This window comes from Micropterus salmoides, unplaced genomic scaffold, assembly GCF_014851395.1.
Source record: "Micropterus salmoides isolate LMB-PRFRI ecotype aquatic unplaced genomic scaffold, ASM1485139v1 Ms_hic_scaffold_13, whole genome shotgun sequence".
In the NCBI taxonomy this organism is placed as follows: domain Eukaryota; kingdom Metazoa; phylum Chordata; class Actinopteri; order Centrarchiformes; family Centrarchidae; genus Micropterus; species Micropterus salmoides.
This window is the reverse complement of record NW_024040374.1, coordinates 6,747,994-6,774,784: the sequence shown is the minus strand read 5'-3', so window position 1 is coordinate 6,774,784 and position 26,791 is coordinate 6,747,994. Positions and strand designations below refer to the sequence as shown.

Genomic DNA, 26,791 nt, shown 5'->3' with positions numbered 1-26,791 from the left:
TACTGAAGAGAAAAGGCAATATGCAAATTGCAATTTTAGATTTTTTTTTTTTTTTTGGGGGGGGGGGGGTATGGGCTAAGTACATTTACTCAAGTACTGTAGTTAAGTACAATATTGAGGTACATGTATTTACTTGAATATTACCAATATGCTTTATCTTTATACCTCTACTACATTACCACAACATTGTGATTCCAGTACTACAGTAATCCATAGTATGATGAGGTTCATAATTAGACTGAATGTCTGAAATCACTCTAACTTTGGAAAGCTGCTTTGAGTGTGTATATACATGGTCGTGTGTGTGCATGTGTATGTGTGTGTTCTGCAGTCTCCTCCTACATGCCCTTCGGCATGTTTGTCTCTAAGCAACAATCCAGAACATGTCACATATGGCAGATTGGCTAGAAATACATGCGTGCGCGATCTCTCACACACACACACACACACACACACACACACACACACACACACACACACACACACACACACCAAGAGAGAGAGATGAGTGATGAACAGTGTCACTGGTCATACTCATGGGGTAGTTTAACCTTTACTGCAGTAAGTAATGAGGAGGTGTGTGTGTTTGTGTCTGTGTGTGATAATCAGAATGCAGGATTGACATTTGAAGGATCCCATCAGTGAGTTGCTGTGGTAGATTGCAGTGTCCAGGTCAGTCCAACTGCAGATCAGCCAAAGGGTTCTGCCTTCTTCATTGGCATCCAGCATATGACTAGTTTACGCGTCCATTCATGCACAGTTTGCATCCCCAGAGGAGTTGAACTGACAGTTCACAAGGAAGGGAAAAAAATGGTCTTCACATATTATAATGGCTGAAGAGGAGAGTTGGTGAAAATATGTAATACATCATCCCCTATCCAAACAAATACATGTGTCCTATTCACCACTGACTTGCAATTTAGATAACTTTTGCAAAATAATAAGATAAAAATGCAATTGGATTCAAGGGAAGTGTTTGCCATGGGGTGACAGCAAGGGTCCCAAGCAGGTGGAGCAGGGCCATAAATCAGAGATGTGGTGACCCACAGGAAACAGACTGGCTGCTAGCACAGTGAATAGTATCTTTCTTTCTCTCTCTCTCAGACACACACACACACATATGTCAACACATACACAGTTTTTGGTGAGGATGTTTTTAATCTAAAAGAGAACGATATGCCTTATAGTTGCAAAAGGAACATAATTGAAAACTGACAATTTCTGGCAACCGGAAGGATTATTCACAAAATGTAACTAATTATGTGTCATGCGTAAAGAAATCTAGATAAAATACATTAATATGATTATTATTGGACTAATACACGGTTACCAAAACCAGAAAAAATACCACAGATGAATAAGAAAAATAAATTAAAACAGAATGTAATATACTGAATTCAGTAACAAATGTTCTCTTTTATTAAAACACTTGTCATGCATGTTTTTTTCCCCTTTGTACATATTCAGATATTTAGCTTGTTTCTTTAAAAATGCACACAAATTTTTTTTAGCTGAGAACACTTTCAAGTTTTGTTCACTGTGTACAGGAATAAATGTGTACCAGCTGACAAATTATTATAATCATTAAAACAAAATTTTAACATATTTTTCAGGAGATTGTTTGATTTAATTTGTTGAGGCTTCACTATTTTATTAAATAAATCTCTGATCGGGGCTAAATAAACAAATGTTCATCTGTGTAAGATATAAGTGACAGTAGATATCAAAAAGATATTGCTGATAAGAAGTGGCATGTCTTTATTCATGTCATTTATTTGCCCAATTTCAAAATAGACAAATTTTAGCCAATGTAATGTATGTACTGAAACAAATGAGATAAAACATGTTAGTCATCATTCCCATTGTTTGATTGTAATTTCATTGTTTTGTTTTTGTATTATAGAAGCAAAACATTCTACCTCCAAATGACCATCGAGGCAAAATCATTATTTGCACCTGTGGTACCTTAATCCATTGTAATGTTCAGGATTTAGCATTGCTGCAGGATCTGTAACAAGCATCCCCAAAGCATCCATTCCAGAGAAGCCAATGTCAAAACCTCAGCAGTACAGTGTTTAACTCTCTTTCATGCATTCCCCCAGTCTGCCATCTGAAACAAAATCCAACTGATAACGCAGCATCTTCCTAAGCAGACAATACAGTGTGTCCATAAACATAGTGTGTCACACAAACATGTTAGTTATGCTTTGATCAGGCAAATCTGTGCGTAAAGCAGAACTGAATGGATGCAGTACATGAGTTACAGTAAAAAAGGAAGAGGATAATTTGTACTTTCTTGTCTGACCTCGGAAGGTAACTTCAAGTAGTTCAAATATTTCTGTGTTTATGTTTTATATACAGTATATGTGCTGTGTGTGTGTGTGTGTGTGTCCCTGTGGATGGATGCATGATCTGATGAATTTGAAAAGTGACCTGACAGCAAAGGTGAATTTGTATTTGTGTGTGTGTATGAAATAGACAAAGGATGGAGTGTGTTAATGATCATGTCTGATATCAGATGCCTGTGGTATATTTAAGGCCCCATTTGTGTACAATCTTGTTGCCCCTCAATTTGTATGTATAAAACAGACATTCATTCTCTCTCTCTCTCTCTCTCTCTCTCTCTCTCTTACACACACACACACACACAAAGACACACAAACACAAATGAGGTGACCTTGAAAGGTGTCTGGATAGCTGGTGTGTGTGGGGGGGCGTGTAAATGTATCCCTAGCATTTCCAGCTGAATCAGTAATGAGCATTTCATTACTTCAGCCTCAGTTCCCCAGGGAAGAACACACACACACACACACACACACACACACACACACACACACAGAGCAGGAAGAGCATGGAAAAGGTAGCTGTGGATTATACTCTCAGCAAGTGCTTATCAGAATCAAATTATAAAGTGATAGCAAAATAAAAAAGCTTGGAAAGAAAGAAAGAAAAAAAAGAAAGAAGGCCATGGACTGTGAACATCATAGTAAATGAACAGTGGTAATATATCGAAATGACAATGGCAATTGCTATGGTAATATACGATATGTTCAACTTGGTGATGATGAACTTATATATAGTATAGTAATATAATTCTGATATTCTGCTCTTTTCTAGAGACTCAGACAATTTAATGATTCTGGTTTGTACTATTATAAATTAATAATAATTGTGTATTATAAAAAACATTTTTGAAATTTACAATATTATGTTATAAGGCATGACATGTCACAAGCAAGCACTTTGGTTTTAGCTACCAACTGGTTGTGCAAAGGAAGCTCTCTGCTACCACTGTGCTGATTCTGCAACAAAGCCAATATGTAATTCTTCACTGCCAAACTCTATCACTTCATCTCAGCACAGCAATGAAAACAGTTCTAGCACAATGACGGAATTTACTTTAAACAAGTTAAAAAACTACTGCCATGCTAACTAATTGTGAGACTGTCTAAAGCTAAATGCTAACATCAGCATGCTAACATGCTTACAGGAACAATGCTAACATGTTAGCAGGTATAATGTTTTCCATTTTCACTGTCTGAGTTTAGCTCATTAGCATGCTAACATTTGCTAATTTTCAATAAAACACAAAGTACAGCTGAGGTTAGTTTTGCAGATATTGAAAAGTTAAGTGATAACTAATGTCACTGGGATTCATCCTCCATAAATGAGGATAAAATAAAATAAATTTCATGGCAATCCATCAGTTGTTGAGATATTTCAGTCTGGATGAAAGCGGTGCACTGACCAACCTTGCCATCCCTAACCATGCCGCTAGAAAAAAAACCATGTTATATAAATCTGTTTCTTCAAGAATCTCTTCATGTCGGGTTGGCAGAAAAGCAGGCAGGTGGTGACACTATTTACGATGAAAGGTCAATCAATACATGGTTGCTCACCTGAAATAGTGAAATACTGTTAGTGCTGTAATGGAGAGCTAAATTATGTTAAAGTGTTTATATTATAAACAGTGTCAGGCAAGTTACTGAGAAATTGAAATAAGTTAGTTACATATTACTTCTTAAAAAATTACAATACTTATTACTGGGTATTAAAAGTAAATAGTTACGTTACACGTTACATTAGTATATTACTTTCAAGGCTGGAGTTTTTTTCTATACTGTGCTGATTTAGCAGAAAGCTTTTTGCTGGTCGCATAAAGTTTACAACGGATTACAATGCATCTTAGACTGTGAAACATAATGGCAATACTTAACATTTGTGGAAAGAACACCTCACTCCCTTGTTCTAAATTCCTCCTTTAGCTTTTATGCTAACAGCTGACTTGAACAACATAAGGTCTGGTGCTGCTGACCTGAGCTGCCTCTGACTTGCCGCACAGTCACGTTCTCATGTAGAAGGACAAAAAAACGGTGTTCTAGTAAAGCGTTACTTGGATAAGTAACAGTAGACAGTAATAATATTACTGTTTTGGAAATAGTAATCCCTTACGCTACTAGTTACTGGAAAAGTAAAAATATCACAGTAACTTGTTGCCCAACACTGATTATCAACTGGCTAATCAAGTAAAAACTTGTATTTATTTATAATTATTTGTGTATTTAATAAACCAACAGCTAGGTCAGAAGACCTAGCTTGCATCATCTGCTCCTCTGGTCCCGAATTGAGACTGTGTGGTTAGTGCTTGTTTTCAAATGGCTATATTAACAGTTTTTGGTTTGACTTGCAGTGAAGCATCTTCCAAAGGTCCCACTCACTGTGGTTTAGCACAGCCTCCAGTGGAATCATAAAACCTTTGGAGGAAACGCGCAGACAAAGCTGAAGACTGCAACGTGAATGCAGCTAGGGGCTGACTGTGATTGGAGATGGATGAAAGACTAAAACCAGCACAGTGATCTTCAAGTAGTTGAAGGTTGTACATCAACAAAGGCCAATGGGGGTGTTGTGTAGTATGTGAATTTGAATATATGAGGTGCAGCTGGAGAAAGGTAAACAAAGCAAGGGTAACAGGCTTCTTTCAGAAGCTCAAATAGGAATAACAGCATCACTGCAGAGAGGAGGATTAATAAACAGATAATGTCTAATCAGATTTACATGAACAAACAGGTGTAGAGATAAGCAGAAAGTCAGGTAGAAAGACAGGCAAGCAGAAATAGGCAAACAGACAGGCTGACAGACAGTCAGGAGGGAGAGAACAGGACATGACAGCAAGGAGATGCTTGATAGAAGATATGGGTATGTTGATAGCTTGAGTGCAAGGAGTCAACAATGCATGCAGTTTATTCACCAGAATGTGCAGCATTTTATGTAAAGTTCAATTTCTTTATCTCTCTCAGGGTGTGTTCAACAAAACAGAGTCAATTTGAATGAGAGTCTCAGTGAGAGCAAAGTGAATGTGTAATTTTTTATTGAGCCGTATCTCCTATCCTTTTAAGTCTACTGCTTTTTAACCATTGCCACATGCTGAACACACATTCGCACTCACACACACAGCATGTGAGCCCTATCATTTATGATTTCCCTTTCTCTCTGCACCCACTGTTACCCCCTATCGCCCTCTCCTGTATTTGCTCCTCTCTATCTCCTTCTTCTCCCAGCTTGATTTCTGTGTGTGTGTGTGTGTGTGTGTGTGTGTGTGTGTACCAGTTCTAGACAATATGCCCCAAGCTGTGAGACTTAGGCAATATAAACAAAATAAAACCAAAGAACCAAGAACAGACAAAGAGGAGCAATGAAAAGAGATAAACCAGCCACATTGTCAATCACACACAAATCTCAATGATCATACAAATGTAAATCATATGCTATTAATTTAGTTTTCCAAGTGCATTTTAGAGGAAACATAATTGCTGCCTAGACCAACTTCAACTGAAAAACATGACATCCATACCAGATAAAAGTCAGCGTGAGCCGGTTGGAGACTTTGCTTCCTGCGTACCAAGTTGTTGTTGCAGATATTGTAGGGAAAACAAATACAATGTGTTGATGGTGAACATGTTGCTGGGACAATAAGTAAGGACAATTTATGTTGTTAACAGCTGACAAATCTGTTCTATATGCAGTAAACATTTTCTCATTAAAAAGCAAAAACTAGATTTCTGTATTTACGAATGCATATCGCTTATTAACTGTACATAAGAACAATTCTTAGGGCCTGTGTCCACCAAAGCGTTTTTTACCTGCTGAAAACGGCAGCTACTGTTCTGAAAACGCCTAGCTGGGAGCGCTAGGGTGTGCTCTGGAGGCGCAGCAGGGTTTTTTCGAGATGCCGATTTCCGTGGTGGTGATGTGCTGCAAGTAGGCTACTTAATTTTACTGAATGTAAAACTGTCACCACAAAGTACGTAGGCCTACTTGCTCTGGCCCTTGCTCTGCATGAAGAGAAGGCTGAAACATGTAGAGCGAGGGTATGGACTCGCCATTCGTGGATTCAGGAGATTTTGCAGACAAGAAATACCTCAGCGTTTCGTTCAAGAGCTGAGATGGCTCGGTGTGGTGTTTGTCCCACCCCTCCTGCACTGTGGTTGGACAGCTGGGTAAGAAGTGACAGTGAAGAAGGCAGCGTTGTTCCTAAATTTGAATATTTTTCAACTCTCAGTGACTGGAAAAAATCATTGCAATCAATTGAAAAAAAGGTTCTAATTCTTCTGTTGTTAGAAATAAAGCATGATAGGAAGAAAATGCTTCACTCTTTATTTCCAGAGTAAAGCTGCTGTATCAGTGATACTGACTGCATTTGTGTTTTACACCCTAATGTTCTCCAGGGCATGCGTGTGCAAATAAAGCAGTTTCATTTTATAGCACTGATCAATCCGATGCAAAGGTTTGCTCTGGGAACTTTTATAGTCTTGGGTGCAGATTACGAGCCTCGACAGACTTTTTATTGTTCTTTCTGGCTCCCTTTAGACAGATGCTTACAAATGCAGATCCAACTATCCTCAGGCAGATGGGTAACATGTTCAAGTGCTGGAAAACACTGGCCTTTCCCTTTAAGATGAAATAGCTTCTAAACGCTTTGTGAATATGGCCCAAGGGAAGAGGGGGACAGGGCAGAGGAGCAAGGCAGAGATGATGGAGGGAAGCAGGATAAAATAGAATATAAATAGAACATGGTTCAGCAGTATACAATATCCTGTTGTATGTCCATTATTTAGTGGAGGATTATGATAAGAACCAGATACTGACAAAGTTTTAATTGAAAATTAAACTATGCTTAACCAGATTCTAAGGTATTGTAACACAAAGGAGGTGATGACATTACAGAAAGCACAATGAAAAAATACATTATGTTACTTGGCCAAGAGAGACGGGACAAAATTCCATACCTCAACTTGTTTCTATTTCTAAACCTGTCTTTCTTTGTCCCTCCCTCTCTTCCCTTCTTCCTTTGTTCATTGTCATCAAATAAGGACCCATGAGAGGACAGACCACCTGGTAACCATGGTTACAGGGATTGAGTGTCTCTCACGACTACACATTCACACATTCCTACATACATACATACATACATACACACACACACACACACACACACAAATATAACAAAGATGCAAAGACTTCCTGAATATATAAGTGTTATGATCTGCTGGAACAGTTTTGGTTATTAGCAAAATATTGAAGATATTTTAGAAATGTTAATAAAGTTGTTAAGGGGCAGCACCATGGAATCAGGGACCAATAACCAGACGTGATAATCAAACGTTTTGTCCTTCTCTCAGTAAAAGAACAGTGGAAGCCGTGTCGTCTACTGCAGGTATGGGGCTGTTATGCAGCCTCCGCCAGGATCCAAAAATGTGTCCGGAAAACACAAAACAAAAAGAGAAACAAAAGAAAAACAAAGGAAAGCAGTCTGCTCCCGACCGGCAATTTAGACCAGCACAGAAGACAAAGTTCAGCACTGAAAGGGAAAACACCTCATGCTCGCAGAGATAAATTTTATACTTTTACATGCTTTTTTTTGTGCACAGGCTGCTTTGTTATGAGGTCCCCAATGTTATATTAAAGGTTACGTGTGTAAGTTTTAGTGACATCCAGTGGTGAGGATTGCGAATTGCAACAAGCTGCTCACTCACCGCTCCACCCACCCCTTTCCAAGCGCGTAGGATAGCAACGATGGCTGACACAGGACAAAAGATATCGTCGTCTGAGACAACAGAGAGTAGCCAGTCAAGAAATTATATTTATTTAATTATTCAGTCAAACCATATGGTATTGTGAATATTATTAATTGTTCAACAACAACAGCAACATCAAGAAATGAAGTGCTACATGATGTCGCAGACTCCTGTAATACATTGTTTTACTGTACTGTAATCATTAGTATGTTATCATACTGTAAGCATTTTACTACATCTTGGGAGGGTTGGCTAATCTGGACTAACATATCAAAGTAAATGAAGAACATCTCAAAAACTATTTCATCTAATGCAAGTTTGACCACTGACAGATAAATGTAAGTCTCACTGCTTCTGCACCACAGTCCATTATAAACCACACAATAAATTAAGTTTACAAAGACCGACACATTTCTGTCCACGTAGCAAAGCCAAAACAGCGCTGGAGAATAACTACATGAAATTACAATCCAACTACATATTTTTTCTACCAGGGCAGTAAAAGTTTAGCTGGCTGATCTGAGCTTCCATGCTGTAGGCTACTGTTTTATTGGCAGTAATACTGATCAGCTCATTGTCTCACAAACGTAAGCGGCAAATTTTTCTCTGTACAGCCGTGTGTCCATTTTTGGACCCGCGGTTATGTAGATAGAAATGGCTCATTCTAAAGTAATAAAAACATAACGGTTCATTATGTAAGGTCTTTTCAACACGGCAGCTAACGACATGCAGTCCACTAACACCCTTAAACAACCAGCTCACAGCAAAACACAGGCTCCACGTAAGGATACAAAACAACAGGTTCAGATGATGTTGAGTAAGAACAAAGTGAGCATTAGTAAAGCTGGAGAAACACGAGAAAGTCACATTAGGTTGCAGGGTAACGCCGAGCAGTTGCTAATGTTATCCGGTGCAAAGATATATAACGTTAGCTTTCCACATTACACCAACTAACGCGACCTGTGTTACTATCCTGTGTACCACTGTTGATTTAGCCTGCAAGAAAGGATGTAACGGTAACAAGCAAATGTGGAGTGATTTGTTTACTAACGTCAGCCTATAACGTTAGTGATGCAGCCAGGAGCAGCCAGCTAACGCTACAGTAGCTCGACCTGCCGCTGTTTGCTTCGTAACATTCAGTTTATGTTTATTGTGGTTTTTATATACAGTCTACCTCTCCACCTCAGTCGCTGTAACTAACGTGACCCACATAACATAAAACCATGCAACAACTGTCAGATAGCAGCTGTCACTCTGCCTTTTTCGGGAGTATTGAGCCGATATGCGGCTTGTTGCACTGAATGAAAGGTATGGCGCTGGTGTTGATCTGCCTCTGAGACGGGAACGTTGAAGTAACAGAGTCTGAACATGTCTGAGTGAAAAGTCACAGCCTGCATGCTGGTGTTCCTGCGTTTATTGTGGTATTTCAGTATGAAACTGGTTGTGTTTCGGATTATGCTCGCTCATGAGTTCAAGCGAGCACGTGTATCTCAGAACTGCACTGCTAGTGGTCGCTGAAAACTAGATAATGCCCCTTTAAGTTAAGGTTTCTTAATGGAAAAGAATAGGTGCATTCCAGACTATTTTGACATAGTGGTTGTAATGTGACTCATGGATACCTGGGGGACATAGTATCCCCACCTCTGCATCCACCACCACATCACAGTTTAAAGCAAAGCAATTATGTTGACACAGCATTTCCTTTGTTACATGGAAGAGAAGAGAAAAAAATTTATGCTGTGATTACATTTACATTATTGACATTATAGGACCTGTATCTGTCTAGGGAGACAGAGAGATCGGAGAAGGAGCAGTTGAAGAAGGGATTAGGCAAATCTGAAGAAAAAATCAATCTGTTTAATCTCGGTGAATTCAAGAGACGAGGAAGATAAGTGACTGAAGGAAGAAAGAATAGCAACAGAAACATTTAGCATATCAGGTCATAACTTCTGCTAAATCCGTTAGCTAGTTGGTCAGTTAGCCGTGCAGCTAACTTAGAGGCCGTATTAGTTGAATCTTTGACATGATGTCAGAACTATTAGTTGTACTAATATTCTGTTGATAATGTAAGTTAATTTTTCTATTGTTTTAAACAAAAATTCTGGCAAAGTCTTATAGACATTGTACATTTAATGGCATCTGTGAGATGCATTTCTGTGATTATTATGTCATCATGTTAAAATAGATAATAATAATAAACAGCTGGTAAAGTATGAAAGGTGTATTTGAATGCTGACAGCAATTCACCTCCGAGCATTTTGAATAAAATATACCTTTTATACCTAACCGTAAGTATAACAACAATTTTCAAAACAACAAATGACTACAATGTAAGAGAAGAAAACGACAGTATCTGCTTTTCTGGCTCGACTTCACCGTCTCTTCCTTATTACATGGCACAAATAATGCTAACTTAAGCTCTCTGCTTTTAACTGCTCATATGTCGAGGCGCCTGCATTTTTTCCTGGCTTTTGATCTGTGAATAATGTTTGCCAAGTGAGTCTCCCTCCCTGGCTGAGATCAATTTAAAATGGACTTAAATCAAATAATAAAAAGCTGTAAACTGTCTCAGCATGACTAAAATATCATCTCACTGTTAAATGACCCACATAAATAAAACAAAGGCTTGGCATTGAGATGGTGACGTTTTGAGGTTTGATTTCAGCTCCCGGCTGATATCACCTGACACCCACCTCCACCTCTCTTGACCCTTTTCAGTATTGAACAAAGCCCAAATGTCATAAGAATTAATTACAGGATAGTAAAATATTTTCTTCATCCCTGCAGCCCAGAGATAAAGAGAGAGAGAACTTCAGCTCAATCGTGTATTAAAGATAACAACGGGTTGATATTGAGAAAGACATTATATGTCAAGAAGCAGCATGCTACTTGATTCGTTTCAGCCATTCAGACAGGGAACTGGGCCATCCATAAAACATACTGGATTACACACAAAGACATTGCAGCAACAGATGCACCGCCTGCATACACACAAACACACTTAAATCTGACACTTAAAGCATATACTGGGCACAAACAAGAGGCCATACCCATGAATGTGTGCATACACATCCACACATTCGCAAACATTTTCACTCTCACGAAAGCACAGGTTTATTTTTATGCTCTTCCTTTCCTGTGAAATAATAAGCTCCACATTTCAGCGATTCAGATTTAGAGGAGTGATTTGTAGCCTGAATTTAAAAAGAGAGAGCGAGTCAGGGAACGGGACAGGCTGATTTAGTGGCAGATCTATCAACAAAAAATGTACAGTGCAGCCATAAAAAGTACAAATAACTTTAAAAAACAAATGACCATCTGTGGTCTGGTTGATACTGCATCACTCTTTCAGCTTCAGTGCGTGTGAGGCTTGTTTATATGCATAGAGATGCCATCAAGTGAGGAGACTTGCAGAAAATCCCCTTTTGTCACTTATTGTGATTCTTTATCCAGGAATTCATTGTGGCTTGAGAGACACAATTCCCACATGCTGCCACCAGCTCTGTAAATCATAACCAGCAATTTTCTCTGTAAATAGCCCATGTGCCAGTTTCAGGCCCAGCGGGAAGCTGGAGTTTCCACAGATGTGACACATCAAGGTTAGTCTAAAGGGTACAACAAATGTACCAACAAATGCCATACTTTTAGAGCTGTTAAATAAGGGGGTGATGCAGTATATGAAGACAAACATGTGGGTGGCATAAATGTTATATTTTGTCATGAACAGAGTCTTCAATTCATACTAGAGGTCTTTTAACGGTGAATGTGTTGTGATGTTTTAAAAATAATCCTGATGTGCACATAATGGTTTTTGTTTTTTTAAATCTTGACTGAATTATGTGAATAAATCAAATTTTAAATTATTATTGCTTACCATTTGCAGTGAAATACTGTGGTTTTTAATTCTCTCAATGAAGAAAAGTTGAACTATCACCAAAAGTTTATAGCGTAAGAATAAGTCTTAAATACAGCTTTGTTCTTCTTTGATTTAACTCAATGGTCTTATTTTGGATACTTTAGTAAATGTCATAACTTTGATACAAAGATGACACTAGCCCACGGCTACATCAAATCCCTGAACTTCAATAGCAGTCTTTACATAACTACATCAGAGCACATTTAAGACAATAGGATACATGCGTTGGGGCTTTTATCTCTCCTACCTGCTCTGAAGAAACTCTCATACTGTCTCAAGGCTTTTTTGTTGTTTGGTAGTTGGAACAGTTGGCAAACCCCATTAGGGTTCTGCACAGGCCTAAAATTAAAAATCAAACACAACCTGCAACCAACCCAACAGAACCAATCACAACTCACCTGCCCAGAGCCATAATGAGCCACCCAGTCACCCGCTGACCGCTGCATTGGTGTCGGCGGGTGACCGATTCGTAAGTCGGGAAACTGGGTCGGGGACCCCGCAGCTGTACAGACGCAGGTGGGGTCACGACAGCAACCACATCAGCTGCGCACAAGGCAGGGCCACATAAGCAGCGGCCGCCCCCCACACCGTCCCGTGGGAGTGGGCGCACCGCACACTCACAAGGAGGATCACTCAGCCAAAACACTCACTGACTGAGTGAGTCAGAGAGAGACGGGAGACATCCCACAGGTAGAAACGGACGAAAGAGCATGGGGACGACAAGCAGGCCGCTGTGCAGATCGTCCACTGTCATCCCACCGTACAATGCCACTGAGGAGGACGCCCCTCATGGAGTGCGCTCTGATGCCATTCGGGGGAGACTCCCCGGCAGACACGTAAGCCTGGGAAATGGCATCGCACAGCCAGTGAGACAGGTGCTGCACCAACGGGAGGTCCCTCGGACTGCTCCCTGTAGTGCACAAACAGACACTGCGAACGGCGCCAGGCGGCCGTGCGCGCCACATAGCAGGACAGTGCTCGCACCGGGCAGAGGAGGTGGGACGTGGCGTCCTCTGCCGACCCATGGGGGGGAAGGAAAAAAGCCAGAGAGGGTGATGACCCACGACCGAAAGGAGCTTGTAAAGCTTTTAGGCATGAACGTCGGGTTAGGGCGCAGGATAGCCAAGCTGCTGTCACGCTGAGTCGCGCTGAATCCTGAGCCACGACGGAGCCTCTTTGAGAGGGCAGCCAGACCGCTGACCCTCTTGGCCGATGTAAGAGCCAGGAGCAAGGCGATCTTAGCTGAAAGGAATCTCGGGTCCGCCGTCTTCAAAGGCTCATACGGGGCTTGGGTTAACGCATGTACAACCAGCGCCAAATCCCACTGTGGGGCAACAGGTCGCGTCACTGGCCTGCGCCTTCGCACCCCTCTAAGGAAGCGCTTCACCAGGGGGTGGGAGAGCACAGTCCTGTACCCGAAGCACTCGTGACAGGACGAAATGGTAATGGTGGCAGTTTAGGTGGCAGTGTAGGTTTAACAGTACTGAACGCCAGCCCCTGTCCATGAGCAGCTGGAGGAACGAAAGCACCGCCGGGAGCGGACAGGCGACCGGATCCGTCCCCTGGTCCAGACCCAGCGCTGGAAAGCCAACCACTTAGAGAAGTAAGAGGACTGAGTGGAGGCGGCTCTCGACTCTTGGATGGTGCGAACCACCTCACGGGAGAGACCTAATCCCTCCAGGCGTCGCCTGTCAGCGGCCAGACCCAGAGAGGCTGGTCGAGCAGCGGGTAACTCCTGATCGTACACCTTGCCTGAGAGAGAGCGTCCTGGCGGGGCAGCAAGGACGCGCTAATGCGCTCCGGGGCCACCAGAATCACCGGCAAAGATGAAAACTGCAGGCGATCCAGGAGGCGCGGGATCAGCCGCACCGGTGGGAAGGCATACAGCAGCCGGGGAGGCCAAAGGGGGTGAGCGAAGGCATCCACCCCCAGCGGGGGGGCATCCTACGGGCTCTGTGAAAACCAAAGGGCGCACTGAGCGTTCTCCTTGTTGGCAAACAGGCCCTGGCGGTTCATGTAGGCAGCTGCAGCCCTGTTGTTGGTGCGTTTAGATGGAGAGGCCTGCGGCCCTGCCACAGACTGCCCACCACCTGAGAGAGGCAGGTCCCGCCCCAGCCCTTCAGGGAGGCGTCTGTGAAGACCGAGATGTGGGACGTGACCCTGCCCAAGGGGACCCCGACTGAGAGAAAGAGAGGGGGTCCCGCCAGTTGGCCAGATCCAGGGCCACAGACAGGGGAACGGAGACGCGGCGCCGTCTGTCTCACCGGGTCGACACGCAGGTGGATGAACCACCGCTGCAGCCTCCTCATGTGGAGAAGGCCCAGGGGAACCACCACATGAGCCGCCGACATGAGGCCCAGGAGCCTCAGGACCGACAGAGGTGCCACCGCCGCAATATGGTGGAGCAGCTCCATCAGAGCATCCGCGCTCTCCGGAGAGAGGAGTCCAGTACCACGCCAAGGTAGGTGAGTCTCTGGGAGGGGAGAGGAGCACTCTTCTTCCAGTTCACCATGAAGCCCAGGTAAGACAGGTGTGCGACTAGCTGGGCCGTCTGCACCACCGCTTTGTCCCGGGACGGCGCCAGCAGCAGCAGGTCGTCCAGGTAAAATAGGACCCTGATGCCAGACCGCCGCAGCGGCTCCAGGGTCGTCTCGACACACTTGGAAAAAGTGCGCGGGGCCAGGGAGTAACCGAAGGTCAGGCGGTTGTATTGGTACTGGGCGCCCTGGAATGAAAACTGCAGAACTTCCTGTGTCCGGGAATGACGAACACATGAAAGTACGCGTCGTTCAGGTCGATGGAAGAGAGCCAGTCTCCCTGGCGCACACACTCCATCAACTGTTTTACTGTTAACATGCGAAAAGGTCTCACCATAATCGCCGTGTTGAACAGTGACAGGTCCAGGATGGGCCTCGCACCGCCCGTCTTCTTCCTGACCAGGAAGTAGCGGGAGTAGAACATATTATTATTATTCCTGAAGCTCCGCTCCAGAGGGTGGCGTTCCGGAAATCCGGTCCAATTACTAATTACTTGTTAAAAATTGTAATCAGTAATGTAATCCAACTACCAGAAAATAAAAGTAATGTAACCTGATTACTTTTAGTTATTTCAATACCAAATATGCAAATAAAGACAAGATGCGTTGTCACTCAGTGTATTTTTAGAGAAACATACAATTATAAAATGTCCCATTCCCATGAAATCTAAATCGATGTTTAGGATTAATGTTTTTATATGATGCCTTGCACTAGGCCTATAACTCATACAACAGGATCTGGCCCATCAATGACAAAAAAAATTTGTTTTGTAGGTATTATTGAAGACATTTTAGAGTGTGTCATTTCCTGGAAAATTATTTTAAAATGTTGATGAATCATCCTGCAGTGGGGGGCCTGCATTCATTTAGTGTCCAATGAAAAACTTTTTTAATTTTTATGACTGCTGAAAAATAGTGTTTCTAGGACCGGGCACCACAGATTGCTGGACGAAAGCACACCTATTCACTGATTTTACGCAAACTGGATCATGTTTGATAGAAAATATTTCCTGACCCACACAGGGTCTGCATGAATGGGAGGGGGCGTAACCACATTCAACTACTGGCTATACTGGCAATCAATATCTGCGACAAACCCCTCACTAGCTGTGTGTTTTTACAGGAAACACGTAATTAGCAAATAGCAATCTGCTTTCCGTTTAATGGAAACTTTGTCCTTAAAGTAATCCCTATGTGTAATCCCCATTATTACAAAATGTACGTATAATCTGAATAAGTCTTTATTTATACAGAATACAGTTACTTTATTTTTGTGTCCTGATTACGTAACGCTGTTACATGTAATCTGTTACTCCCCAACCCTGGATACCAGTCCATGGCCCAGGGGTTGGGAACCACTGACATACAGTTTAGTGTCATAGAGGACGAACAAGCTACACTCGTGCTTTGTGTCACTGTTGGATATGCACTTATGACTCTAGTAATGATGAGGGTAGTGCAGAGATAATTAATGTGACGATGACCTTTGACCCTATTACATCCTGCCCTCAGGGATCCCATCACCCTATGACATCACTGGCATGTTGTGATCATGAGGGTGACCTGACCTCTGAGAAGGAGATGATGCAGAAGAATGAGCCTTGGTCTTGTAAATTATGACAATCAATCCTGTGAAGCAAAAACGCCTCCAACAATAAAACCTATTCTATTATATCCCAGTACAAGTTCCATTCTATACAGTAAAAACTACATAAAACACCACCAACAAACAATATTATGACGTTATTGGTTTGACCTGAAAATAACTGACCTGGTCCATCACCTATACGACCATAGAATAACTGACCTTGTCCATCACCAATACAACCATAGAGACTCCTGTCACAAACCACTTGGGTGTCCATCACCACAGGTGACCAGGTTTTCTCGTACTGTATGTTGACTGGTTTATCAACTTTTTTTCAGCTAAAGATAGACACATACAGTAAAGCTTTCTGTAAGAGCTGCGATATGTGAGCTGCCTTTGAGGACTGTATGTCCGTCAGGCCTTTGGTTGGAGATGAGATTGATTTCTGACAAAATGCTGAAGTGCTCTTTTCACTTCGAAATACTTCATATTTGAAACCAAGTGCTTCAGTGCTTATTGGTTAAAATTCAAATTCCTCTCATATTTTACAAACCTCTACAAAGCAGAGGAGTTTTTGGAAACTCCACCTAAAAACTGCCCACTCAAAAAGATGTTTTGCATTTATTTACCCCATTCAAATGTCAACAGCTGACTGACTTGTTGAAGCCATTTCACTTAGCAACATCACAGGCCCTTTACCTCTTCCCCAGCATCAGAGGATTTTACATTTTAACAACCCAAGACTATACAGTGCTCTAAAATAGACTTCTCACATTGATAAGGGTAGTACAATTAAAGAACCCACTTATTTTTTGGATACATCATCCCCATATTGCAGGTGGATCTGCAGAGGAAACACTGGACACTAAAATGTTAATGTCAAGGACACAACACCTTACATTTGGTTAATAACCTCAATGTAGAACAAAATTTTCCCATTAACAATTAAAATTATAGGAAATGTTATCTAAATTTGCTTTGTGCGATTGCCTCAAAGCTAATAGGTGTCCACAGATCTCCCTGTGACACACATGTATACGAATAAGCATGATGCATAAGTCAAGAAATAAATGAATAATTACAGTTTATTTTTGCATCTCTGCTTTTGGGGTGACCTGGTTGTTAGTGCATCCTTTATCCCAGCCGAGGAGGAAACAAACTGCTGAGACCATCAGAAAGAGAGATGGAAAAAGAAGGGGGGAGAGAGAGAGAGGGGAACATAGTTGAATCCATCTCTCAGTGCTATCCCTCCCTCTGGGCATTTCCCTGCTGGCACAAGATATGTGGAGACTACAGCATTTTAAAACCTCCACCATGCTGATGAACTGTGTGTGTGTGCGTGTGTTGTCTTTTATTTATGATGTGTGTGTGTGTGTGTGTGTGTATATATAGGATATATATATATACACTGATGTGTTATGTATGAACACCCTATATTTGCACAAGCACAAGATGAGCTTGCAAGTGTGCATCAATTTGTGTGTATATATGAGTGGGTGTATGTTTGCTAATGTTTGTTTCTCTATTTTTGTGTGTAAGCTTGTCTACATGTGTGTGTGTGCGTGTGTGTGTGCATGACTCACCGTTCTCCTCACCAGATGCTTCACAGCCATCTTCATCATCACAGTCATCTCCGCTGCCTCTCTCTGTCTGCGCGCTCCCTCCCTCCTCTTCCTCCAACTTTCCTCTGGTTTTACTTGCCCAGCCGAGCTCCACTAACAGCTCCTACATAAAACACACACACATACAAATGTCCATACAAATTACAATTCAATACACACACAAACACTCATATTTACATAGTACATTTATGGTCACCAAAGGATGAATCTTAAAGTCTTTAGTGATCCCCTGATTTTTCCTTTAGTGCTGCCATGAGGTTGGCATGTGGTTTTGACTAAAATGACTATTAGATGGATTGCCGTTAACAGACATTGAAGTCCGCCTCAAGATAAACTGTTATCACTTTGGTGAGCCACTGACTTCTCATCTAGCACATTTATCAGGTCAAAATTGCAATTTGTCTAATACTTTGGTCAGTTACTAAATAAATGCAAAACTAATAATATTCCTATCAGCCTCAGCTGTACTTTGTGTGTAGTGCTAATTAGGTAATTTCAGCACGCTAAAAGGCTTAACTGAGATTGTGAACGTGGTAAATATTACTGGTGAAACATCAGCACGTCACTGTAAGCATGTTGTCATGCTGGTGTTAGCATTCAGCTCAAAGCACTACTATGCCTATGTATAGCCTCACAGAGCTGCTAACGAGGCTATAGCCTAGACTGAGTTTACATTTTAGGCATTTAGCTGACCTTAGAATGATTTACAGTGAATGCCAAGAAGAATAAACTCACAAATCACAAACATTGCAAACATGATGTTTTCTGTTATATTTTGCCACCTAAAGGTACCGAATGGCCACAAAAACGTCCCTGCACAAACACAGAAAAATGTAAAAAAATAATAATAATAAAGAACAAGAAAAAAACCACAAACACACACACACACACACACACACACACACACACACGTCAGAGATCAGACTAAAGGGTAATTGAGGCCATTCTGTCTCTGCGTAAATCCATATTATCTACTGGTCAGTCACAGCGTTGATGCTGTGGCATGTTGCATAATTGTGATGCTGGGTGAAAACCTTATGTCTCAACTAATGATGGAAAGAAAAACATCCAGCCAGTTTTTAAGTCAGATATTGGGTTTTGGCCTTGTTTCAATCAATGGTTGTAGTTTAATTAACTCATAAAAGGACAACACAAACTTTTTGTTCAAGTAAGAAACTATGTAACACCAAAATTGGAGATTTCACATTTAACAGTGACAGGAACATATAATTAGTTCACAGTATGATAAATGTGTATTGTGTATTGAGTTAAGGTGGGTAATATATGAATTCCAGCTGAGGACAGAGATAAGAAAGAGCCACTAGTTTTAAAAAACAAAAAGATATATTGTGCTGACATTTTATGTTATTTCCCCTTAAGATAACATTTCTATATTAGATTTCAACATCTATCATAATGATTTATATTATGTTACACTGGTAAAATTTCTGGCAAATTAAATACTATAAAGGCCAAACTGAGAGCCAACTGTTTTGGATTTTCTATTCATTGTCATTGTCATGCAGGGTAAGAGTAGTTTTAAAATTGCTTCCCCGCCTAAGATGCTTATTGCTTGACAGCCAAAATCCATTTTACTTTCTAGTTTTAAAAAATGTCTTATGATATGATAATGATATGCTATGACATGATAATTATTATATTTGGCCTTGCAAATAAAATATTATAAAAATAATAATAATCCTTATTTGTAGAGCACTTTTCAAAAACAAGTTACAAAGTGCTTTAACAAGTGTAAAGAATAATACAAAAAAAAAAAGATAAGAGCATGAAAAATTAATATAAATTAGTAAAATACAATAAAATAAAAGGGATAAAATAAAGTCAAATAAGATCGGGAAAGGCTCTCCTATAAAAGTATGTTTTAAGAAGGGACTTAAAAGAGTTCACTGACTCAGCCGACCTGATTTCCTCGGGCAGGCTGTTCCAGAGCCTCGGGGCCCTGACAGCAAACGCTCTGTCCCCTTTAGTTTTCAGTGGAGACTCTGGAACAGACAACAGACCTCTGCCCGAGGATCTCAAGGTACGTGCTGGTGTGTATGGGACTAAAAGTTCAGAAATATAACAAGGCGAGAGGCCATGAAGAGCTTTAAAAGTGATCAATAGAATTTTAAAGTCAATTCTAAAACATACTGGGAGCCAGTGTAATGAAGCTAAAATAGGAGTAATGTGGTCATATTTCTTTGTTCTGGTTAAAAGCCTGGCAGCTGAGTTCTGGACAGTCTGGAGTCAATCAATAGATTTTTGGGTTAAACAGGTGAAAAGGCTGTTGCAATAATCCAGGCGTGATGAGACGAAGGTGTGTAAAATGGTCTCGGTGTCCTTAAAAGTTAACATAGATCGAATTTTAGCTATATTTCTAAGTTGATAAAAACATGATTGAACAAGCTTTTTGGTGTGCTGCTCGAAATTTAAATTACTATCAAACCAAACACCAAGATTCTTTGCCACAGGCTTAATGTGATTTACTAGGGAACCAGCAGATGGCAGTATTTGATTTGCCATCTGCTGAGACCCAATGACCAGGATTTCTGTTTTGTCTGAGTTCAGCTGGAGGAAATTATTTGACATCCATTTTTTAACTTCACAAAGGCAATTGTTAAGTGAACTCAGCATTCCAGGGTCTGTGGATCTGACGGGCAAGTATATTTGTGTGTCATCAGCATAAATATGAAAAGAAATGCCATGTTTATGGATAATATGTCCAAGGGGAAGCAGATACAAGGAAAACAAAATGGGTCCTAAGACCGACCCCTGAGGCACACCATATTTAACTGTACAGAATGAGGAGACACAGTTGTTTACAGACACACAAAACTTCCTATTTGACAGGTAGGATGAAAACCATTCTAGGGCAGTACCAGAGATCCCCACCCAGTGCCTCAGTCTGTCTAACATGATGTTGTGATCAATGGTGTCAAAAGCAGCGCTAAGGTCCAGGAGTACAAGGACTGAGCACATACCTTCATCAGCAGACATTAAAAGGTCATTGGTGACTTTAAGCAAGGCAGTCTCAGTGCTGTGGTACTTCCTAAAACCAGACTGAAACTCAAATAATTTTTTATTTTCCAGTACAGTGAGCAGCTGTTTGGACACAATTCTTTCTAGAATCTTTGCAATAAAAGGCAGTTTTGAAATTGGTCTAAAATTATGTGGGAGGGAGGGATCTAAACCAGGTTTCTTTAAAAGTGGGTTCACGCAAGCCGTTTTAAAATAATCAGGGACACAACCAGTAGATAGGGAGCTGTTGAAAATCAAATGGGGCCCAACAGAATCTATTACTTTCAGTAAAAATTTTGTAGGTATTACATCAAGTGGGCTGGAGGACACTCTCATTTGTGATACTGTTTTTAAAAGCTCAGACAAGTCGATGGGATAAAACTGGTTAAAACTCTCTTGTTGCTGGTGAGGAACCTCTGAGTAAGAGGCAGTGGGGGTAATAGAGGCTCTGATTGACACCACCTTATTGGTAAAATAAGATAAAAACAATTCACTATTCTATTTAACACAAGAGCATATGATATAAGCTGTTACTATATATTGTGGTGCACCATGTGATATGCACATACTGACTGAGTAAGCAAATTCTATACATTTTTATCTTTACAGTTTGACCCTGAATAAGTGCAGTAGTAGACCTACACATTATTATACTGCACTATACATGTATATTGATTGACTGCAACAATGATAACATGTAAAAAGACTTCTGTGTGCTTTACAAACGGGGCTGTAACTTGCTTTTATTAATATTAATGTGCATTTTATTTAAACCTACACTGTTGCTTCATATTTGCAGTAAGCAATCAAAAAGTGGAAGTTATGTATATTATTGTATTTTTGTTTTAAATTTTTTTAAAATAGCAATTGGTGATATTCTCTACCTATGTTTTGGGGTGAGATTCCCTGCTAGATAGATGCGAGTTGGATACATAAAGAGGGACATCTGGCCTCCACTGTACAGTAGGCAATGGGCAGCAGTGGAAACAAGGGGAACCAAGGTTATTATATGACAGCATGTCCGAAGGGACGTGCAGACAGACTCCACTCTGTGTAGTGATTCACCATCATGTCATCGGACTGCAAATGAGGGCTGAGGGAGGACAAAAATACATTACAGCAATGTTTCCACCAGGACTGTGTTTTCTTAGTCATGTGGAAAGGAATATATACAGAATTTAGGTCATATGGTAATAAAACTCCAGTGAAACCAATAGGCCTACAAGTAAAATTATTCAAGGGTGGCAGCTCAAGAGTGATCTGTCCTATCCAATCTGAATTTAAAATTACAGATAGTGTTGGTGAGGACTTTTGGTCTTATCTTTTTTTCTTTAGCATTTTACAAAAATTATGAATGATGAAACAGGAACTTGATCTCCTGAATGAAATTCAGACATGCCAAACCCCCTACTTTCTATATTGTCACTGACTGTCATGGATTGGATGTAGACTGCTACATGATCCACCAATATAAATGTCATTCCTGTGGATACTGGGTGAGACCAAGGCAGAGCAGAAAGAGCAGTCTCTTAATGAAGCCATCCTTTGTTGTGTTGCCATCTGCTGTCACTTAAGAAACAAAGTGGATGAGTAGGGGTGGGACCACTGGCTGAGCATGTACATACACATTTTAATTGCAAGGATAAGCGAGCGGTTACACAAATAGAATCCTATTAGAGGGCAAAGACTGTGTGAAACACAGCCCACTGCTGCAGAGGTCTAATTAACAGGTAATACACAATTGGGACAGAAAGATAAGAAGAGACTGAAAGAAAGAAAGACAGACCTCCAAAACACGGATGATGAAATAATTAAAATTCCAAGGATGCTTCTTTGACACGCTTCATATTTTGTTCCTGCTCTCATCCTAGCTGTGTGAGTGTGTAAACGGCACACATGACAGGCTCTAATAATTATTCATATGTGTGTGCCTCAGATAGAGAAAGCACTGGGGCAGCTAACATGAAAGACGCAAAGCCCGGACCCCAAAGGTGACTTTAAACTTGTTCAAAGGACAATAACAGTTCGCAGTGTGTACTCACACATAGGGTTTGTTTGTGTACACAGACTTGAATTTCTCTCAATTTATCAAAAATATGGAAATACTGAAATACTGGAGGTGAGAATTGTTTGAAATTCAGATGAGCGGTGTAACATTATACTTTTCTTTTTAGTTCATGTTGTGGCCTGATCACATTTAACCACCATCCATCCATGGAGCATGTGTTACAAATCCAAAAACATGTATCTAAAAGTGTGTGTTGGTGTGCATTTGTTCATGGTAGAAGATTCAGTGTTCTGGACATGTACAGGTTAGACAGAATTCACAGGCCTGAGAGAGTGGATCTCAAACATAAAAGGATTACATGGTGCATGTGTGGTGTGTGTTTTGTATATGGCGAGGGAGATGCTGACTTGCATTTTCCCCATGTAAATGCAAAATGATTAATGGACTCACCACCAAAATTAGATGGAGCACAGAAAAAGCTTCAACAGCAAAAAGAGAAAAATAACCCTTAGCATGTCCCATCCCATGATTTCCCATGAATATTCCATAAACACCAACAACACTTACATTAACAGAATTGATCTGGTTTTCTTCACAAACTACATTTTCCAGTCTTGACCTTATTATTACACAGTCAGTCCTGCTGGTGTAGGTTTTGATTTATAGTTCAACGTCCGATTTTATCCATTGATATCACCACAGCAATACTACACTGATGTATCATTCATGATCAGGCCATACTGTGCTTTAATTATATTGCTGACACCAACTGTCTGCCTTGTTTCATTCAATTGGTACTGAATTTGGAACTATTCCATATTGTCACCGTATTTACGTTGTTTCACTTTGATAGTGAGCTGGAAGTTATGGTGAGCAGAAGGTCTGCAGTGTAGACGCCTTTACCATGTGGAGCCTGTGTATGCAACCCCTTAATGCAGAAGTATCAATCCAATTGAAAAGCATACACTCTGAAATCAGTTTAATGGTTATGGCTAAAAGGAATATTACTGTAAATGATGATCCTCTACTATTATCAACAAATTGCATGAAAAGACCAGACTGAATGAATGAATTGATCCCCATCTTGCCAAAGCCTGATATATTTTATTCATCTTTGCCCAACACCTCCATTATTGATCAAATTTGTTTTTAAAACATCAATGAGCCACACTTTTGCCCTGGGTGACATTTAAAAATATAGAATATTCATAGTTTTCACGTGACGTCACATTCCAAGGAAAACGCTCCCTTGGAGGACAAAAAAACCCCAAAAAGCGTTATTTTCCGCTGCCTGCCAACCAGGAAGCAAGTGATACACTGTTACTTTGAGTTTGTTACTTTTGCGTTGCCAAAATGCTGGATGGTTGTTGTGCTGTCGGATGCACCAATCGAGGAGGAGACAAGCCTGGGCTGTGTTGGTAGGTGAGACATTACCGCAGTCGAGCTGTGGCAGGGACCTGCCGGTTTTTAATGGTAGAAATGCCGCAGCGGATGCTGTAACGTTATTAGGGCTGTACATAACGATTACCACGCATATCACATGACTGAAAACTATGAAAAGCCAGCTTCAATATTTAATGCCTGACATGCTGTTCCTCTATTTTTTCTTTGGTTGTTTGTTAGGTTACTGTTCCCCATTATGTGTTTACTTGTCTGGCTTCCTGTCTTACTGTCTCTTAAGTGTCTCAAACACAATAACCTTGATGTATGATTTTATGGGATCTTATTTATATGGTTTTATGAATTATCCATGCAAATCATATGACCATATTACCATGCTGTCCAGCTTTGAAAGTGCTACATGAATCCAGATTAATTGTTGAATTAATTAATTCATTATTGCATGTTATTATCTACATTCCCATTAGAGTGCTGACATTTAAATTTATTGGATTAAGCAGTGTCTCACACATGAGGCGATAACAGATGATTGAGAGTCAGATGAAGATGAGGACACATAACACACACCCACACACACAGACACATACACAGGCCCCTGCAGCCAGTTTTAGCAACTGCATATCACACATACATCACACTTTGAAGAAACACCAAGATGTGAAGAAAGGTCATGGGATCCCCAAAAACAATAGGAGTCATCTTTTAGGAAACCATTCATTTGCAAGATATTACATACATAGATAGGGATATTAAGGATCAACACCTTGTCATGGGCCAATGTATTGGTTAAGGTGGAATTCAAAACAAATGGTGGCACAAGATGATAGGCCATGAGGTCACCAAAAAAAATCAAGAATCGTCATCTGGGGACCACAATCATCAATCAATTTTATACAATCAAGACATCAATATCTCAATGAAAGCAAGCAAAATTATTACATGGTTTGAGAATACGAAATAGTGAGAAAGGTGTGCCAACTATTTTTATTTTCACGTGTACCTGTGTTAGCTGCTCCAGCCGCTGTTTCGCCCCCTTCAGGACAGGATCTGTATTACGGGCCGTCATCTCTGGGTTCTCCCTTTGGGCTTTTAAACTGCTGCCCACCACACGACCTGCATAACTACAGAAAGACATAACAAGAGAGAGACATACAGTACTTTCTGTTCCAGTTCTGAGTGTGTGCTGATCTCCTGCCCCAGTTTTCGCACAGTCACTATACTAATGTGTTCAGTCAGAGTGTAGTGATTCACTTCATGTGCAGACACACACACACACACACACACACACACAGTAAAATGTGTTTATTCATGGCAAAAAAACATAGAAACAGACTTTTATTCAGCAGAGGAGTCACTTGAGGCAAGTACGGTGACATGAGTTAATCTTCTGGCAGTACAGCCAGTACAGCTGGTGATTTTGTACAAAATTATAAACGCAACACTTTTGTTTTTGCCCCCATTCATCATGAGCTGAACTCCAAGATCTAAGACTTTCTCTACACAAAAGCCCTATTTCTCTCAAATATTGTTCACAAATCTGTCAAAATCTGCGTTAGTGAGCACTTCTCCTTTGCCGAGATAATCCATCCACTTTACAGGTGTGGCATATCAAGATGCTGATCAGACAGCATGGGTATTGCACAGGTGTGCCTTAGGCTGGCCACAATAAAAGGCTACTTGGCCACAAATGACAAATTGGGTAGAGTGGCCTGCATGTGGTAAATGAATGTCATCACTAAGATTGATCCTTGATCATTTTGCATATTGGTGTTTCTGTAGTGGTCTATGAGCAAGTATCACATCATTTTGTCTGTGTAGGGGGTTGCAGTGGGTGGATCAAAATGAAGATGAAGTGAGAGAAAAGAAAAGAGAAGAAACAACAGTTCATGAGTCATATTTTTCCAAGTCTCCAAGTTCCAAACCAGCTTTCTTAGCTAATACAATCAGCAACCAACTCAGTAACCACTGAGTCCACACCCTCAAAAACACAAACACACACTGGCTATGGCAACAAGGGAAAAGGATTGTGGGAACCAGAGAGGAGACACATGGTAGATGTCAACCAAATCTAAAAAAGACGACTTGACTAATGCCAAGAGATGGTGTGGTGGTGAAGACCCCAGCCACTGGAGCCATGCTAACCCTGCTAGTCTGGAATTAGATTCCACCAGAAAATTTTGTTTGATGCACAAAGTCTCAAAGATTTGTTTTATACTCATGCAGATTATGTTTTCATGCATATATTTTTCCTGTAGTAATTAAGTCAACGTCTTTTTGTCTTGGAGCCAGTTTTGAGCAAGTTGACATTAAATATGGAGCCAATCGCAAACAACATCAACAGATCAAGAGCTGCATGTTTAATTTAAGAGATGACGAGACTACAGAGCCTCATGGGAAAATTAGGTCATTAGAGAGGCAAAAATAATATGACGCAGTGGGAGAATAGACTACAGCACATTAATGATAATAAATAGAATAGAACAGAAAGGGAACTATGTAAAATAAATGAAACCTTATACTGCCGACACTCTCAACATATTCAGTAGCCTATAGTAGGTATGGGAAAACATAATTACTACCCGTTTTGCTCTTATGTTTCACGATGAGATTCATTATTACAGTTACAG

General features: G+C 40.7%; 1 protein-coding gene across 2 annotated transcripts in view; it reads right to left on the bottom strand.

Annotated features, from left to right (window-relative positions):
* LOC119900369 (glypican-5-like) overlaps window positions 1–26,791 on the bottom strand; it is a 57,252-nt gene that overhangs the window by 4,869 nt on the left and 25,592 nt on the right. The window contains exons 8-10 of one of the 2 annotated variants that reach the window (XM_038715243.1): window positions 25,165–25,285; window positions 17,699–17,840; window positions 17,183–17,274 (exon numbers count right to left, since the gene is read on the bottom strand). In XM_038715243.1, the coding sequence (XP_038571171.1) occupies window positions 17,201–17,274; window positions 17,699–17,840; window positions 25,165–25,285 (337 nt within the window). In that variant the 3' untranslated portion in view covers window positions 17,183–17,200. Of the gene's footprint in view, window positions 1–17,182; window positions 17,275–17,698; window positions 17,841–25,164; window positions 25,286–26,791 lie in introns of those variants that run through there. The other variant, XM_038715242.1, reaches the window with a different exon arrangement.